At 38.4% G+C, this 19,554-nt stretch overlaps 1 protein-coding gene across 3 annotated transcripts; it reads left to right on the forward strand.

Moving 5' to 3' along the window:
- The first annotated feature begins 321 nt into the window (after positions 1-321).
- LOC124290757 (very low-density lipoprotein receptor-like) lies at positions 322-14,656 on the forward strand. 3 transcript variants are annotated; one of them, XM_046727573.1, is made up of 20 exons: positions 323-772; positions 1,107-1,238; positions 2,294-2,416; positions 2,856-2,975; positions 3,162-3,275; positions 3,743-3,982; positions 4,160-4,282; positions 4,693-4,821; positions 5,175-5,180; positions 6,097-6,354; positions 6,536-6,713; positions 7,401-7,619; positions 7,848-7,966; positions 8,271-8,410; positions 8,855-9,017; positions 9,247-9,387; positions 10,137-10,235; positions 10,705-10,919; positions 12,005-12,127; positions 12,422-14,656. In XM_046727573.1, the coding sequence occupies exons 1-20, from the start codon at positions 691-693 to the stop codon at positions 12,464-12,466; spliced, it is 2,769 nt and encodes a 922-aa protein (XP_046583529.1). In that variant the 5' UTR covers positions 323-690; the 3' UTR covers positions 12,467-14,656. The 3 variants fall into 3 exon arrangements, with proteins under 3 accessions (XP_046583531.1, XP_046583529.1, XP_046583530.1); XM_046727575.1 differs by lacking the exon at positions 10,137-10,235 and having other exon boundaries at positions 322-772; XM_046727574.1 differs by lacking the exon at positions 5,175-5,180 and having other exon boundaries at positions 324-772.
- The last annotated feature ends 4,898 nt before the right edge of the window (positions 14,657-19,554 follow it).

The following is a 19,554-nucleotide window of genomic DNA, read 5'->3' on the forward strand; positions in this document are numbered from 1 at the left end:
AGAGGTCATGGTTCGCGCGATACTCACCCAATGAATGAATGAATGGTTTACGCACAGTTGTAAGTTCATGTTTTGCTCGCCTTCGCAGAATCATGGCAGAAAATATCCGGAGTAAAAATTGAAACAACCTAAGTAGTAAATATCCCCATAGGTAAACATAAAACTTCAGACAAACTTTATTCATTTACCTATGTTCTGTAGAAAAAACACGATAATGTGATGGTTTCTGGGTCACCATGCCACAACGTATACAATCGCGTGATCCTCATTAATATTCATGTCGACTGACGAGTCTGTTTACTGGCTGTTCAGGGATTGGTAACATGGGATACGCCCGCCAGTCACACCACTGAAGTCCAGCGAAGGTTCACTTTATTTCAGGCTGTGACTTTGGACCAGGAGGACTTGGGTACCTATTACAAGAAACAACAAAATACTAGCATAGGAAAAGCAACAGGACCCATTGCAATCTCTCACATCCCATTCAACTCAAGAAGAGGGTGGGTGCTCATTTGACTGAAGAGCCACGGCAGTCCTCAGACGGTTTCAAGTCACCCCATAGCCTGACTGCGTTCATCAACTCGGAACACGCCGGCCGGTTTGTCTCGTATGAAATTGTGATTTCACTGTTTGTTTGGATCAAGACTCTTCTAGTGATTTCTAATCAAGACAGGATATAAAGTAAAGGATATGAAGATCTTCTCCAGGAGGATAGATAAGTTGGCCCTTGTTTCGTCAATTTTGACTGTGTTCCTGATACAAGGTGTGACCGGTAAGTTAAGAAAACGAAGCAACAGATTATGACACGTTTCATAACATTGTTGAATCGCGATATTTTCAATAACGTACATTCAGGTTCATATGATGTCCGTCACATAGTAAACGATACATTACATTCATTATGGTACTCAATAAGTATCATTCAATGTCTCCGACATAACCTGTCAATCGATCGATTTCTCAGGCGGATAGAGATATTCTCACCAGGTGACACTTGCCTTTTTGCAAAAATTGAACATTTCATTATCATAGTTTATTTTATTGTCTATATTTGTAGAAACAAGATTAATATTTGTTGAGGTTAACAATTTTGTTCCGTCATACAGGCGAAGATCCTCCGACCAACAGCTCGTGCCCAAGCACCCAGTTCCAATGTGCAAATGCAAAATGCATCCCAATGGGCTGGAGATGTGATGGGGACGTTGACTGTACCGATAATTCGGACGAGACAGATTGTCGTAAGTACCAATATTCCCGTACATATATTTGAATAAGGGTCGTAGAGGACAGGTATATTTTCGTGTGATATTTTCAGGATATTATCGTACTCGTGTCGTTAAACGTCTAGCCACTATTATCAGATTTTTGCAGATATGAACTAACTCGGTTAGATATGATGGTTTATCTTATCACTGAGTAGAACATTCTGTTTGAGTAGGCGTGGCATTTTGTAAGGCGAACAAACGTGTATATTCGATAACATCGTTCCATTCTCGTTACTCGGATCATGCTGTAGAGTGTGTAACCCCAAGAGGTCATGCTCGCATTTACTGTACAGCAATTGGCTGAAATAACTCAGCTGAGGTCGGCTGGTTCGTATTGACCAATCACATCTCTCCAACCGTCTCGCGCCTTGCGCATGACTTTACGAGGTCAAATTATTGTCATGCATAACATTTTTGTTGGCTCTTACAGTTTCCCCCCTCCTTGAAAAACAACACGTTCTTTTGAAAATTAAACGTTATTTTTGAATGAATGAACACCGATTTCGTGCAATTTATCAACAAAACGTTCTTGTTGTACATTTATGATTATTAGTATGTGGTTACGATCAAAGGTAAATACCTGTGTTGACAAAATAGGGTGGCTCACTCCATGCTTGTGTTACGAAATGTGTGTAGGTGTGGCGGTAGTCAATGATGGGTCATTCAACCATGACTAAGTACATTGACAATACTTATCTGAAGAAATAAGATGTGTGTCTCTAAAGCTGTATGTGTTCTCACAAATCAAAATCCCCCAAACATTACGTAAGAATTGTATTCCTGATGATACCCGACAAAAGTCACAACTAAAAATCAATTTGTTAATGTTTGCTGGATCATGTAAGTATATTTAATGCTAGGATTTGATATAATCCGGTGTTTAAAAGTCGCATTTGTTCACGAATTCTCGCCAATGATGGAAATAAATTGAATCTATGAAAATGAAACCGGAATAATGCGAGTATTATGTGTTGACTCGGTAAATATTGAAATAAAATTGGAATATAATGACGTGTCTTCTCTTCTAGCAAGCATAACATGTGCAGAAGATGAGTTTCACTGTCTAGACAAGAAATGTATCCCGATGAGATGGACCTGTGACAAGGATGATGATTGCAAGGACGGTTCCGACGAATCACACGAACTTTGTGGTAAGTGTGTTAAATCAATCATTATAATGATCTTTATAACAATGAAAACCGATTATTTTTTTTTATAGAGTCACATTTTCATTTCCATGCTAGCGTGCTAACTTAAGCTAAGTTCAGTCAAATATTTTTTTTATATTAATAGTGACTGAGTAAGTGAGTGAGTTTAGTTTTACGCTGCACTCAGCAATATTCCAGCTATATGGCGGCGGTCTGTAAATAATCGAGTCTGGACCAGACAATCCAGTGATCAACAGCATGAGCATCAATCTGCGCAATTGGGAACTGATGACATGTGTCAACCAAGTCCACAAGCCTGACCACCCGATCCCGCCTCTTTTTTTATTAATATATTGAATGATATGATACATATATAGTGAAGACTACTGTTAGGAATTGTGCAGTCTCAGGTTTGTAATAATGATTTATTGTTATCCTTTAGATCGTAGAACATGCAGCCCAGATCAGTTTGTCTGCAATTCTGGTGTATGCATCCCTGGGGACTGGCAGTGTGATGGATCCTCAGATTGCAGTGAAGTAGATGGGGAAGATGAACACTGCAGTAAGTAATAAGTATTGATTCAACTGAAGCAACAACCAAACTTTTGAAGGTGTTAATTGATATTAGTGATTTGTTACAAATTATTAATACACCATAAGATTCACACAACTTTGTGGTGTTTTTGTGTTAGCATAATTCTGAGAATATATTATAACTTGTAAGTAAAATTTGGCCCATTTATTTCAGATACCACTTGTGAGGTAGATGAATTCAGCTGTACAAATGGACAGTGTATAGCAGATCGATGGAAGTGTGATGGAGACAAAGACTGTAAAGATGGCTCTGATGAAGCCGATTGTGGTATGTTGCTCAACATCCATGGAAGTGATTCCGCAACTGAATACAATGTATTTTTACAGTGGAGATAGGTTTATGAAAGTATAGACAAAGCGTTCATTGTCTTGGTAAATAAAATACAAGCTGATTATCTCTTTCTTTTAAAAAGTGATCTGTCCATGATTGTGAGTACACAATGCCATTTAGAAAGTGGTCAAATGTAACACATGTTATATTTGAGATTACTCTTTCTTAGTAAAGTACAGATTCTAGTACTTTTGTTGGGTCGAGTCCCATTTCATCTTTGTGTGCTGGCGATTAGGTCCCAGATGGGATTCACCCAACAAAGTACTAGAATTTTTACTTTACTCAGAAAGTGTAATCCCAAATATAACATATGTTGCTTTCCATGATTGTTTTCAGGTTATAGAATGGACATGTTTTATGTTTTATCTTTGCAAAATATTGAATTGAATGTCATTTATTTCCAGTGACTCCCCAGTCATGTAAACCAGATGAATTTCAGTGTCATGATGGCCCATGCATTAAGCAATCCTGGTACTGTGATCAGGACATTGACTGCAATGACAAGAGTGATGAAATGAATTGTGTCAACGTTACCTCTGAGTGCTCCGGCTCGCAGTTTAGATGCGTATCAACCGGTGAATGTATCCACAGCTCCTGGTTCTGTGACAATGATGTTGACTGCGAGGATAAATCTGATGAGAACTGTAAGTTTATTTCTCAATCATGGTTAACATTTATTCTTCAACATTCGCATTTGTCAAGACAAAACATTACAAGCTGATGGATTGTGTAAGATTTTCGGGGATGTAATTTGTAGATTTGAAAATATTTTTGTTTCTCACATGTTGTATAAGTTTCTTAATTGTAATTTACTGTTCCAGGCAACGCCACATGTCGCAGTGATCAAATCATGTGCTTAGAAGAACGTTACTGTTTGTCAAAATCTGTGAGGTGTAATGGTGACGAGGATTGTCTAGATGGCTCCGATGAACGTGACTGCCCGCGTAAGTGGAAACAGAATACATGTAATATTGCCATAGCACACATGGTGATTACAACTGCTTTTTTTAGTAATTTTAATATCAACATGGTCACCCGAGGCTTCATTTAATCCAATATCAGCAAATTCTCCTGCAAATGACAGTGAAAAGTAGTGTTTTCAATTATAAAGTTCCCACTACCTCAGAAATAAAAACATGTAAGTAATTCAGTTTTGATATATATCACAATTTTTTCTTCCTTTTTGAAGCCCCAAAGTACTTAGTTTGGAGTCCTAGATAAATCCGTTTTGGGGAGACTGGATTACACCCAAACCTGACACTGTTATGCAACATTTATTTTTTATATTTATTTTTTTGTTTTTATTTTGTTATTATTAGTTTCCCAGTAGCTTACTTCTTACTTTTTCTTTCAGCCACACATCCATGCAAGGAGACCGACTTTCATTGTGGTGATGGAGAGTGCATTGACAAATCACTTGTGTGTGATGGAACTGCAAACTGCAAAAACATGGAAGATGAAAACCCTGATCAGGGCTGTGCACGTAAGTTTCTTCCCAATATTCTGATAGTGTTGGACAACGACTTTATTGATTAGTTTCTGACTTAAAGATTTTTGACGAATAAGGTTACAAATTGATTCAGAAGAGTTTTGACAACTTGTACGTAAGATTATTGGGTTGTGTGATTGATTTTTTTTTATCAGTCTTGATCGCTCAGTTAGTCATTCATATTAATTTCAGTTACCTTACAGAGGTATAATTTATGTGAATCCAGTAAAATGTAATGCCTCATTTCTCATGCATACTCGCATTACTGGTTATGTGTCAGGCTTTTAAAAGTTGAGACCAAAACACTTGTATTTATTTTGGTATTATTTCTTCTACTGTTACTGCAGCTCATGGTATGTTAAAACTTGTGTACTGTGTTTGTTGTCCACCTGTAGATACATAGATAGTGACTCCTGTGACTCCTTGTTTTGTATTTTTAATCTGTTTAGCAATGTTCATCACTTTAAAATTAAGAATAATTCAGATCTTAAGCAAATGTTTGTATTTGCACATCTAAGACTTGAGCTTTTTTTTTGCCTTTTTTTTTATAACTCACATGAAAATGAATACGTCTATTCATTTATGTCGTTCTAATTGTTGAATAGCACATTGTTCTGAGCACTTAAGCCTTATCTCGAGCTTAGTATTATTCTGTTGTTATTTGTAGTTTGTCTTGTGTTGTTTCTGTGCCCTGTTCGATAGGAAATCAACTGTTAAGGATCTATGAGTATCACCAGAGTGATTGTATCTCTTCTCCACAGAATCATTATAGACTGTTCCTGACCAGTCTGTTACTGGTCAAAAGCCCATTCTTAACGTTCTGTTATGTGTATTAAGATTCAATAATAATTGCTCATTCATTACCAAATTCTACTGGACATGAAAATAGTAAATTGTTTTCTTTTCTTTTTTGATTTGTTTATTATAAACATTAAATGCAGCACAACAAAATCATAGATTTAAGTGATATGCACTGTAAATAGCAGGTTTTGGTTATAGTGCCTTTGATTAGTTCAAAATTATTGTTATTTATCACTTGACTATTTATATTCAAAATAATTGTGGTCTGTGATTCAATTTTGTTTTCAATGATAGCTGATATGGTCAGTGGATTTCGTCAGCTTTTCACTGATAGCTCAGAACTAACTGCCTCCTAGCCCTGTTGATGTTCCATGCGCTAGAAAAGATCTGTTGATGTTCCATGCACTAGAAAAGATCTGTTGATGTTCCATGCACTAGCACTTAAGCATGTCTTTGTAACTCTTGCAGATAATCCATGCCAAGACAACAATGGTGGATGTGACCATGTGTGTGTCAACTTGTTCGGAAATAAACACAAGTGTGACTGCAACCCAGGTTTCACACTGATGAATGGCTCCCAGACTGTGTGTACTGACATTGATGAGTGCCAGGACAATCTGATTCATGGCACCTGCTCTCAGATCTGTAAGAACACCAAGGGAAGCTACAAGTGTGAATGTGTTCAGAATTATTCACTCGTCAACAAGAGATACTGCAAAGCCGACGGTAAGTCATTTGTGCAAGTCATTTTCTAAACATTTGAAAAAACACCTATGAGAAGTACCTAGGTTATCTAACTTTTCAGGTTTTTAGGGAATATCCCTTGAGCTGATTTAATTTTAGGGGTTTTTTTTGTGTACAATGTTGAGCTGTCCGACTAAACTGTTTTCATCTAATCTTTATTCAGGAGGCCACCCACAGCTGCTTTTAGCAAGTAGAAAGGATCTTCGAAGAATTACACTTGAAACATTTGATTACAACCTGCTCCTCGATGATGGCCATATATCTGATGCTATTGCTATGGATTTTGATTTTGTTGGAAAGAAGTTTTACTGGACAGATGTCGCAAAAGAGGCTATTTTCAGGTGAGTTTGTGATGTAGATTCTTTGGAGTGATAATTATAACATCTCTTTTTGATGCTTAAAATATAAATGGACTTCAGTGAGAATTGTTTCTTACGACAGGCCTTTCACTTGTGTAATAAAGTTGAGACAATTTTATTTCTGGATAATGTCTAATGCCACTATCAAATACTTCTGCGCAATATAACTGATTTACCGGGTCAGACATAAAAACGATACGTATTGCGATACACTGATCGAAAACTGGTAATTTGATTTGCATTCAGAAAAATTCTGAACACTCGGATATTTCCTTTTTTCATTTGTGCCAAATATCATTTACTTTTTGATTTTGTTATGATTAAAAGTTGTTATTAAAGCTTAATCAAGCATAGTGATCTTTTTGTTTTTGCTTTATAAATCAAGCATTAACTCAATTATAAGTAGTTTTTTGTTTAAAAATACTTCATGCAATATATTGCAATACATATCGCAATATATGCTTTCGCATCGCTATATATCGCAATATGAAAATTCTCTGCAATGCCCACCCCTACTATCAAAGAGACCTACTTTTATTTGGTGATGGTCATTCAGTATTGAAAATGTAAGGTATACTGTGTATAAATGGCAGTTGAGTTCAAAATGTACAAAACAATCATTAAACCAACATTCAGAGTAAAACACCAACATGGAATTGTTTTCTCCAGAGCTGACTTCGACAACACATCATCGATTGAAGAGGTAGCATCCACAGATGTCAGCACTCCTGATGGTCTTGCAGTAGACTGGATCAACAAGCACCTCTACTGGACTGACACTGGCTTTGACAGGATTGAAGTTTCCTCGTTGGATGGCAAAATGAGGAAGACTCTTATTAACACAGGATTAGATGAGCCAAGAGCCATAGTACTGGATCCCAACCATGGGTAAGTTGTGAGAAGATTCAACCTTAAAGCAGGCAACATATGTTTTGCTTAATGTAATTTTTTAAGAAATAAATTGGCTCTTCGGTTAGAAATTACTTTGACCGAGATCATGTTTGCCAGTGGACTATTTTGTTCTTTAGTCAAAGTCACCTTTTTGCACAGAAATCATGTCATGTCTTACACATGAAGTTTTTGGGTGAAATGTTCAGTTTGTTGTTTTCTCTGCAGCCTTATGTATTGGACTGACTGGGGTAAACAGCCTAAGATTGAACGATGTGGAATGGATGGTAATGACAGGAAAGTGATTGTCAACACAACCATCACCTGGCCTAATGGACTCACAATCGGTAGGTAGAAAACCTTGTTTGTTGTGATTTGTTTAATTTATTGAAACGTAAGAAAGTTGTCATCCTAATGCTGGAAGTCACATGATACTTGGATGAAAATTGAGTAATTTTATAGAAATCGATGCTTTTTCGGGTTGTTTTTTTTCTTTCTTAAAGGGTAAATTGTGTAGACGTGTCATTATTAATGTCTTTCTTTGTCATTGATGGTTTGTTATTTATCAGTTTACTCAGTTTTACACCCATTGGGACCTTTTGAAACATGCTCAATTGTTACAGGTTTTCAACCAATTTCTTGTCATTTCAGATTATGTTGCTAACAGACTGTACTGGATTGATGCCAAGCGCCACACCATCGAGAGCTCAAACATGCATGGATTAGAGCGAGTGTCTGTACTGAAGAGCCACCTGCATCTCAACCATCCCTTTGCCATCACTGTCTTTGAGGTTAGTTTCACAGAATTGTATCAATAGTGAGGTTTTGTAGATTAAAACATGTAAGCAAATTTTGTCCGTATGCACATTTAAATCTTTCAATAATTAATTAAAATGGACTCCGTCCGTCCATGCACATTTGTCTTTTCCGGAGCAGAACTCTAAAACCGTTCAATATTTCTTCACCAAACTTAGCACATGGATTGGTCTGGTGGTGTATTGGTGCCTTTTGGTAGTTTTGGAATTCTGAATAAAATATTTTTTGCATTTCCATGGCAACTAGTTTGACTTAGACTGAAATTGGTGATAGTGCTCCTTCCACTTTTCTCTATACACACCTAACTATTTGACATAATCATAACTTGTAGACATAATCATGAAGAGTATTTTGCCATTGTGGGGGATGTTGATGACTTTGTCTTCTTGTTTACTTACATTATTTGTTTTCTCTTTAAGGATTACCTTTACTGGACAGACTGGCCATCTGAGTCTGTCAGGAAGTACAGCAAGTTTGGAAGACGTGGTGATGAAGTAGTCAAAGTGGAAACAATTGCCCTCAATCTGCATTCACCCATGGATGTACATGTATTCCATCCTTACAGACAACAAGTACAGAGAAGTAAGTACATTGAAAACAAAAATTTGTTTTAAATTTTAGATTTGATGCTTTCAGTGAAATAAACTTCACAGAGCAAAATAATCTTCCTTACAAAGTTTCAAGCTTGTTGTTAATGTGTAATCAGTTCAAGAGGTCAATGTGAAATGTCAAGTTTGATTTCTTGGAAGCTGCCTATTTCAGTATTTGACAAATGTTTGTCTAACAAATATATCAATCTTTTTTATGATAGGGTTGTGTGGTGATAACAAAGGCGGCTGTTCCCACTTCTGTCTCCCGAAAGCTTATGATGTCACCAACACTGAATTCTTTGTCTGTGACTGCCCCAATGGATTCGTCTTGTCATCAGATAAGAAGACCTGTGTTGAAGGAGGTACGTTTACATCAACACGTGTGTGCAGTAGTTAGCTGATGATTCACTTTGTGTTTGTGTGACAAAGCAGAAGTTAAAAGTACTGTCTTACCAAATTCTTTGGTAGTTCACACTAGCCTATATTGTTTAAAGTAAAATTAGGACTAGAATATTTTCCTGCCTTTTAAGAGATGATCTTTTTTGGACATTATTCCAGCCAGTAAAAGGTTCATGTTAATTTCTACCACTGCTAGAAACCACATCACTGATCCAAATGTGTATTATTCACTTTTCAATATTTCGCTTCTCAGGTAATTACTCGGTTAATGCTTCTGAGATCTAATATAGTCTATCTGCTACTGTAATGGACGTATATTTCATCATATCTGTAGATATTAGATATTAACCTGTAATGCATGTCATAACTGTAACCTTGTAGACATCCTTCCAAGCCAGAGTTGTCACCTACAGCATTCACAGAAATAAATTCACCATTGAGTAATAGTGACTTACGTGGGACCTTAACCTCTATCAGAATATTGTGTTAGTTTCATTAGACTTGCCAAGTCGTTGACAAGCTTCCCACTGAACCCTTGAAAACCTGAAAGACCAATCTACTTTTCAATCCTAGACGGCATGTGGCACCCATGTTTTGTTTGGATGTCTTGTTGATAGATACTATGAATATGTCCCTAATCACAAGATTTGCCCTTGATGGTTGACCCCACATCTGTATGCTGCAACTGCATGAACCTGGTTGTTATCCACAGACATTACAACCGGTACTACACCCAGCAAAGCCAGTCCTTCTCCAGTGCCAGTCAAACCAGATTCTCCAAATAGAAGTCACAATCGCTCATCTAGTCATGGTGAGGATAGAGTGCCATATTTCTTCATGTCAGGTGTAGGGATTTTGGTGACAACATTCTCGATAAATTTCATGCTGATTTGGGCTTAATGCATTGTATATATCATCTTTGTTGCATAAGTCATGACTTAACTGTTTTTATGTATCATTAGTGACCGTTAATTTGTAGGGTGGCTTACCTGACTATAGAAATCGATACTTATGATGCATATCTATATCCAATCCTCAGTGTTTGAAATGAATGCATATGTAATATGTAGATGCATGATACCAAATATAAGCATGGTTTACTATTCCGTCAAATGTTTGACAATTGTTAGCATGTAATCGACACTGTATACATACTTAACTGTGTATTGGTGTGTGTGCACTAACTCTTGTATAACAGCATACTGCTAGTAGTAGCAAGAAAATGACTAATTGTGAACATGATGGAGTTTCCTTGAGTTAAAACATTCCTTTCATTGCAGTTCCTACAGTTGTCACCACCAGTAAGCCCACAGTACCTGAGGTGTCCACAGGAAGTGAAGTAACGGAAGGTTCTGGCTACTCCATCGTCACGCATCCAGACCAGTTGAATACAACGGAACAGCACACACCAGAGCATATGGCGGAAGAAAATATTGGACACATTGCTGGCATCGTCATTAGCGTCCTGTGTGTCCTCTTCATCATTCTTGGAATTGTAAGTATAAGATGTTTAAAACCTGTATGGATGTTGCTGAAAAATTGCTGTTTTTGTTTACTGACATTTTTTATACATAAATACTACATGTTGCGGCACCAAGTGAGGCTTGCAAATGAAATTTACACACACACACACTGGAAAAGCAAGATGGTTATTTGGTGTTACAAGTCAGGAGTCGTTGTGATTTCCTTAAGTTCGAAAAGTCAGCCATTTTGTGGGATTCCAAGATTCTTATACTGTAAAATCAAACCTCATGGACCCATCCTATTTTTGGAAAGAATTTTACGGGAGAGAGAATTGGCTCAATTGAGGGTAAAATATATACATGTATGTGGAAGTGTACTTTTTAGAATATTTAGCTGAAAAGATTGACTGGCTGTGCATTTATTGGCCTTGCTTTGTCTGTTTGGTGGGCATAGCTAGTAGGGCTGCAACGAATACACTATTTGGCGAATATGATATGTACCACGAATATTGGGTAACAAATACGAATAATTATTCATGAATACAATATTGTAGTTAAGTGATTGATGCACAATATGGAACGCCCATGTTGATAGTGTTAATTTGTCACAGCAATAACCAGTGATCTCCTGACACTCAAATTTGTTATGTAATAGTCAACAGTACCATGTGCGACCTTGGCAAACTAACGTAACGTGCGATACTACAAGGATAGTACATATTCCATTCTTGCATATCTCACTTTGAAAAAGGACATAATGGTTCAAGTAAAACACACTCCCTTAAAATATTTGTAAATATTCGTTAATATTCGGTTAAATTCGATTCTGGTGACCACGAATAACGAATTGAATTCATGAAGGGCTACAGTTTGATTCACCGAATAAGCGAGTGAATCATAACAGCCTTAATGGTTAGTGCAGTGCCATAACCTGTGTATTCTCTTGACCAGCATCTGCAAGTCATGAATGGAAATCATTGATTATAATCCTTATTCAGTACCTTTTCCTCCTCATGGATTTACTTAGGATATTATTGAGATATTTTTCAAAGCGGTGTTAAAGATGAAGTTTACTCACATTGTCCATTTGTCTCACGTGACTTGGTTTGCTGTGCAGGTTGGTTATGTGCTGTACAGAAGATACTCCCGAGGAAATGGAAAGAGCATGAACTTCGATAATCCCGTCTATAGGAAGACAACCACAGCAGATGACGTCACCATTGAAAACAAGTTGCCACCGGTAGGTTCAATGGAAGATCTTTCTGTACTGACATATAGCATGTTAATATAAATTGGAATCATATTTTATTTTTATTTTTTTTATGCACAAAGTATGGAACATGTTGCCCAAGTCTTATCTAAATAAAAAGATAGCTTTTGTTTGTTTGATATTTTAAGTTGAATTCTCAATCAAGCTGCTAATGAAGTATTTAAGATGAAATGTGAGGTTTGGCTTCTTAATGTGACGAAAGAATTCTGAGGAATCTCTATTGTGCAGTATTTGTAAACAGATCCCTGCCTTTTATCTTTGCAGAGCATGCAGCCCTTGACACAAAACAGTGGCGATGTTATATGTTGAACATAGGACCATCTGGCTTGGCTACAATCATCATCTGACAAGTGGCTTTTGGTAACAGCAAGAATGAGCTGTTATGTAGCAGTGAATAACAGTGACAACATGAGTTACTGCAGAATAACAGTAAACAGCCTTTATTGCCATCAGGCTCTGCTAATGGAACCATCATGAACGTGATGCTTGTGTGGAACTTCATCTCTCATTGTTGCCCCACTGAGTGTTGTCGCTGTTGTCATCGCCACGACTACCACCACCATCATTGCCAAGTGACTGCCGTGGTAATGTGCCAATCATGTGTCAATCATGTGTCTACTCACTGCATTGCTGCCAACTTGATGTCTGCTCATACCACGCCAGCATGGCAAAAAGTGCATCATTGTGATCAGTTTCCCTTGCTATGGTTGTTAAGACTTGGATGAATTCATAGAAACGGAGAATGTTTATTTCATTATTAAATTATTTTGTTGATTTGTCTGTGTGTGTACATTAGCAGCATGCAATGCCTGAAAGTGTGAGAGTTAGGCTGAGGCCCTCATTATTTATGCTTTATCACGAAAAAAACTCATCATTCGCCTCAGTTGTTGACTTCGAATATGACCGAGTTGATCATGTGTTCCCCATAACACAAAAATTCCACTGACAATGCCTGCTCTCTGCACTGGGATGTTGCAAACTGAACAAAAATGTGCTGGACAGATGGATTGTATTCGTGGATGGTGGGCTGGAATGAAGACACATCACCAAGGGTCTGGGCTAGACAGGACATGTTGGTGCTCACCAATGCCCTACAAGCACACTGTGCTGCGAGCTTCCCCCATCACCGAGGACGTCTCATGGAGATCTTATGGAGTACTCCCCATCAGTGCACCATCACAGTGCTGGTACCTTCAGCAGCAATCATTCCCCTTCAACTGCTGAAAACATCCTACCTAAATCTCCATGAAGTTCGAGCCACTGACACAGGAACAGGGCCGGACAACCAGGCCAAAAGAGAACAAAGTGTGGTGTTGAGGATGTGTGAGGCAGAGAGCAAGAGACGATAACTATTTATTCCATGGAGGAAGGCCAGTTGGCTAGACCCATGTGCCTTCACCTCCTGTAATAAACAATGTCCTTCAGTCAAGTGTGTACATATTAATGTTCCTGTAATGTATGTGATGATATGTCCTGTGTGTGTGTGGATGTGTATGTACATAGTGTCATGTGTATAGAGTGGTGTGTTTACATGCTAGCGTTGCTACTGCATCAGGCTGTGTTGGAGCTCACTTGAGCTCGAGTTATCAATCTCATTAGGACCTTAAGGCCATGGCTGCTAGATTCACTGGACGGTGGACTCCATAGACAGCTTCCCTTTGTGCTTGCTATGAGCGTTTCAGGCAGTAGTGCGAATTAGGATCAGCCATTCCGTAGTTAGAAGTACCCTTGCTGCATGCAGCTGTCAGGACACACAGGGTAAGCAGATTATCAGCTTCCTGCCACCTCTGCAATCAAATATTTCAATTCTCTGGGTGTGCCAGACAGGTGTTCACTCTCAGGACATCTATCATATGAAACCAATAAGTATGCATCATCTCAACCAATAAATCTAAATCATACCACGATTAACACCTATGCCGCCTATGTTTTTACCATCTACCATTCGTTTTCACTGCCTTTTTGATGTTTTATTGAAATCCACTTTGAGTTTGGTCAATATTGTGCATAGATGTGGCTAGTGCAAAAGTTTGGTTAAAAAGTGCTCATGTGTTTGGTTGTGATAATGTGGTTTATACAATGCACGTACAACTGAGTTTCAAGTTTTGAGGGCACCTTTTCTCACAATGCAAAACCTGCTGAGCTCTTTCTCAGTAGGCTAAGTCACATCGTGTTAATATATTTAATGTTTGTTTATTTTCTGTATAAAATTTGTATATTAACATCCTGTACAGCTGCTTGTATATTGTTTAAGAACATAATGTAATTGTGAATCTCAGAGCAGACACAGATTCAGTGTACGACAGAATGAATGAAAGCGAATAGAGAGCCAGCGGGAGTGAACGATGTTTGACTGTGCAAATAAGTATGGTTGTTTGTGTGGCTGTATAAACGTTTGGTGAATTTCCATTGTAAATGTGTAGATAATGTGCTCTGTAAATCAAGAATGTATCATTTTTTGGTCAAAAATGCAATGTAATAAATTTCTATTTAAAGATACTCCGCATTTGTGTTTTCGTTCCCATGGAATTCACATTAACTACCACATTGAAAATATGTGAAGATGACATTTTCACAAGGGGAGAATTTGACTATTTTATGTTTTGGCTGCCTTTTGATTTCCGTTGATGAAGCAAATATTTTCTCAATGCCTTTTTCAGGATATTTAAGGTCGCGCATTTTCGTTAACGGTGACCTACATCCAGTCTTCACAATATCTCCCTAACCTTGATTGTTAATGTTCTGTCATATGGTAAAACGCGTTTTAGATGTATTGTTTTATCTTTACAATCTATTTCTGTATATTTAAGTAAGGCATGGTTATGCCTGTATTGAAATGGGACATGTTACATATCCCCAAAAAGCTTACGGAAAACTACACCAACTGTAATTTGCGTACCGTGTCCTCACACACCTCATGTGACGTCATTCATGAGCCGTTTCGAGGCACCCCAAAGTCACGTTGTGTGAATGATATAGAACGCGCAAGCTCACCGCCTGTACCTTCGTATGGTTTTCACATGTGTAAATATTTAGTGGCTCGTAGTATTTAGGTCACAAAATCGTAGTTTCTGTTGAGCTTTCCAACCCGCCTCTTGCCAGTCCAGTTCAAACCTGACTATATCATGTAATCGCATCGATCGCAGCAGTACCGAAAATGATATTGAAAGAGACGATTTAGTTTATCATTTAGGCGCCACGATGTAACGGCCTCTCTGGGTGTTATTACATCTGAAGAATCATATATTGAGTAATAGGTTCCAGATGGGAATGTTTCTTGTTAAAATTGGGGTTACGGGCATTTGGATATGTTATTTACAACGCTGGTGCACGTCCTTGAGACGAAACTTGATCCCACCCATAGCTCAACGTTCAAGTCTTTTACTGAGTATACGGTCTCGTTTATTCAATAAAAATTCGTGTCCACAATTTTGAATATGATTGCAGTGGATTTACTGGTTATTATAAGAAATAATATCATTGTTAAAAGTATTTTGACAGGCACTGACTTCACAGGTACAGCTGAATGTACATTGTCAGAAACAACTATCAAAGTAATTTAATTGTTTGAACGTAGCCATGCGTAACGTCATAAAGTCGAAGCGAACTATTCAATCCTTTGTTGGATGATGAAATACTTGTTTAGGGGGGGAAATACCTCAAATTATGTAAGCGAGACGAAAACGGCTGACCTAAATTTGTAATGTCTAGTATACATGTACATGTACATGAATTCTCATGCTGAACACACACAGATAGATGCAATGGACGTCATTGTACACGTTTGGCTCACAAAACTACTACAGATCGTTATATCTACACAATGGTGTCTCCTTCAGGAATGAACACCATATGGTAATGGACGGCGACACGTAGAATGTCGGTTCGATACAATCGATACATTGAAGCATCTGGTACGCCCTCGCAAAACCCGAATTGTGATTCAAGGGGAATAACTCTTGCCTTGTTTTTCTTCGTCAATGGGAATCTATGATCCTTCAAAGTAAGGCAGTTGTTTCTTCGCGGTCGTTTACAGTAGGTTAGATATATTCGAGGAGGCTGAGACCTGGTCACTCTTTTTAGATTATTTCACTGCTTCTTAAATTTAAATTAAACTTATAATTGCTTTACACAGGTTCAGATTCTCTTTGCAGCAAAATCACAGTCGCTCCCAATACAGGAGTGGCTTTATGTAGGATTAAGCTGTCACAGTAGTTCAGCTGTATCACCGCGATCTAAAGAATCGTCTGAAAAACCAGTGGTTGATAGCATGAATAAAGATCCACAATTCAAAGCGATAACGCATTATTACCCCGGATAACCCAAGCTGCCAGTGAGGTTAACAGCCATATGACTTATCCCACCGGGTACCCATTCACTGCTGGGTGAACAGAAGCAATTCATGAACAAACTCACTTGCCTAAGGTGAGACCAAAGGTGCCAAATGTGCTTAGTTGTGGGGCAGGACTGAAGTCCTAGAATCTCGCAGGAGTTAAGCTGCTAAACAGTCATCGATCCAAGGACTGTCCTCGGCCAACATTGCTTAACTAAAACTGATTTGTGACATGGGCTGTATGCACAAGACCACACACCAGGTCGTTATTGTCAGTAAATATCACCAGGTTATTCCCTGTATATCTCCATATTAAAGATACCTATTTTAACTAAGTGTCCAGTGGCGTGTTGCTATCATTGGTCACTGCTCTGACCGTGATGCTAACCCAGCTCTGTCATGTATGTCCATTCGGAACCACTCGGATTAATCCGTAACCTACATGAATACATAAGTAGGTCGTCCCTGTGTCATGATTTTGTTCACTTCGTGAGTTCGGCAGCTGAAAGACTAAAGCTAAGTCTGAATATATACGATTTTGAATGCAAATATTGCATTTTAACTGAAAAAGAGACCCAGTGATATAGGTGTCCAGAGCTTGAATCGGAGGAAAATATAAAACTGCTTTCGCATTGCGGAAAGGAAATATGGTCCAGAGACTGTGATTCAGACAAGTTGATAATGTGCCGCCGGTTGCCGTCACTTACGCTTACTCATCGTGTTTAGAGGTACAAAAGCAGTCAGGCGTGATGACCCCCCAAAAGCGTCAACTACTTTCACCTACAGTTTTCTCAAAAGGACCTTTATGCGCCAGTGATTTGTGGCATTTCAAGATGGCCCGCATCACTACACGCATGTACAAAAGGTGGCATGTTCTGGCTGTGCAAAATGTTTTTTATTGTATCAAACTATACAAATATATTGATGCTTATCCAGTACTAGTATGCGTATGCTCAAATGGTGCTATCTGTTCCCAACCGGTGTACACTTGCATAAGCATTCCACACATTCTCAAGTCGGGGCGGTGGGGGTAGCCTAGATGTTCAAGCGTTCGCTCGTCACGCCGAAGACCCGGGTTCGAATCCCCACATGGGTACAATGTGTGAAGCCCATGTCTGGTGTCCCCCGCCGTGATGTTGCTGGAATATTGCTAAAAGCGGCGTAAAACTTACTCACTATTATCAACTCCATGAGAAATATACAACCAAAGCTGTCTAAGTCACTTGCCGTGACATATATATTGTCAGTCAGTCAGTCAGTCGTCACGTAGACCCGGGTTCGATTCCCCAAATGGGTACAATGAAGCCCATTTCTGGTGACCCCCGCCGTGATATTGCTGGAAGGTTGCTAAAAGCAGCGCAAAACTTACTCACTATTATCAACTCCATGAGAAATATACAACCCAAGCTGTCTAAGTCACTTGCCGTGACATATATATTGGGTATTGTGTTGAGATGCAAGTCCTGTGTATAAAAGAAAGTATTATATGTACAACTATTTGTTATGTGAATGTTATTATATGTCTTATATTCAGTCAACCAGTCCTGTCACAAAAAAATGTATGTAAGCATTGTGATCTTCATATGCCGTTGTCTTCAGGCCTGAAAAGCAATAATGTTTTGTTCTCTTCTGTGGTTTGTTTAACTCCGCGGTCTGTTAAGAATCGAGTCTGGACCAAACAAGCCATTGATCAACAGCATGAGCACCACTCTAAGCAGGGGTGGAAATAACCCATTGCCCGACGCCCCAGTCCAGTGTTTTTTTCTGTCGGGCAAGCAAATTTGTATATCACACTGTACCGGTGTCCAGTTGACTTTCCAATGTTAATTATGTTGTATATTTAAAAAAATCAACAAGAAAATCGGCCAGTATAGTGGAAAAATTATCAGGGCAAGTGATTTTACATGTGCCGCTGTACCGGAGTACACTAGCAATTTTAAAGTTATTTCCACCCCTGCTAAGCCACTGAGATACGATGAAACGTGCCAACATAGTCAGCGAACCTGACCACTCGATCCCGATAATCGGCTCTTACGACATGTTTTGACACTGTGTTCTGGGTTCTCGGCGTATCTGTGATTCCACAATCTTGTCATCTTCTATCGTGGGCTCTTTTGAGAGCAACGGGTGAATGTACTGTACATTAGAGGTTACTGTTCTCGTACATAACAGTCCATTCATTATTTCAATATAGTTTGGTTTGTATTTTGCTAAAGAAAATCCAGACAATTTATGAAAGCGAATATTTACCATGCTAGCGTATACCTGTTTCATCTTGTTGAAATGCTCATGATGCTGATCACTGGATTGTCTGGTCCAGACTCGATTATTTTCAGACTGCCGTCATATAGCTGGAATATTGTTGAGTGCGGCGTTAAACAACAAACCAACCAAAATCAAGTTATATTTCAAGATCAAGCTAAATTATTCGAAAAGAGAAAACTAGTGTTCTTTGTAACAAAAACGTTCCCGGTGTATCATATTACATGGATTTATCACAATCAAAAGTATATTTCTTGTCGAGGTTGCATTTTCTGAAAATTAAGTACATGTATATTACATATGGAGGCTTCTTTCTGGAACCACAGGGGCGTGTCACGCTTAGAAACAGCGTTAGAAAGACATAGAGGTACATAGACCCTACCCTAATACTTTTATATAGTACTAGGGTAGGGTCTATGTACCTATATGTCTTTCTAACGCTGTTTCTAAGCGTGACACGCCCTGTGGCTGGAACAAATAATGCTGTGAAACGAGAAGTCCCCCCTTTAGCCCTTTTAATGCAGTTTCATGTAAAATGTTCACGTTCTTTCGCTGTCTTGAGATATTTTCTGTATCAAGAACATATGACCTTCTGTTATACTGTACATCAGGGTACTTTGGGGTATGCAATTTTAACACCGTCTTTTTAATATTAAACTCCGGGTCACTAAGTACAGCTGGGTCTCCATTAATCGCCTTGTTTTGAATATTGTTAAAAAGAATAGTGAGTGAGGTTTTACGACTCTTTTGACAATATTCCAGCAACATCACATCACATGCAAGATGGTTCAAGACAGAAATT

Source organism: Haliotis rubra, unplaced genomic scaffold (assembly GCF_003918875.1).
Source record: "Haliotis rubra isolate DU_JTF1 unplaced genomic scaffold, ASM391887v1 Scf473, whole genome shotgun sequence".
NCBI classification, from domain to species: Eukaryota; Metazoa; Mollusca; class Gastropoda; order Lepetellida; family Haliotidae; genus Haliotis; species Haliotis rubra.

What these genes read in the sequence shown, in the direction of transcription:
- LOC124290757 (XM_046727573.1), top strand. Translation starts at nt 691, where the DNA reads ATGAAGATCTTCTCCAGGAGGATAGATAAGTTGGCCCTTGTTTCGTCA. An exon ending in GTACTGGATCCCAACCATGG is followed by an intron (nt 7,620 to 7,847) that starts GTAAGTTGTGAG and finishes TTTTCTCTGCAG; the next exon opens with CCTTATGTATTGGACTGACT. An exon ending in GCCTAATGGACTCACAATCG is followed by an intron (nt 7,967 to 8,270) that starts GTAGGTAGAAAA and finishes TTGTCATTTCAG; the next exon opens with ATTATGTTGCTAACAGACTG.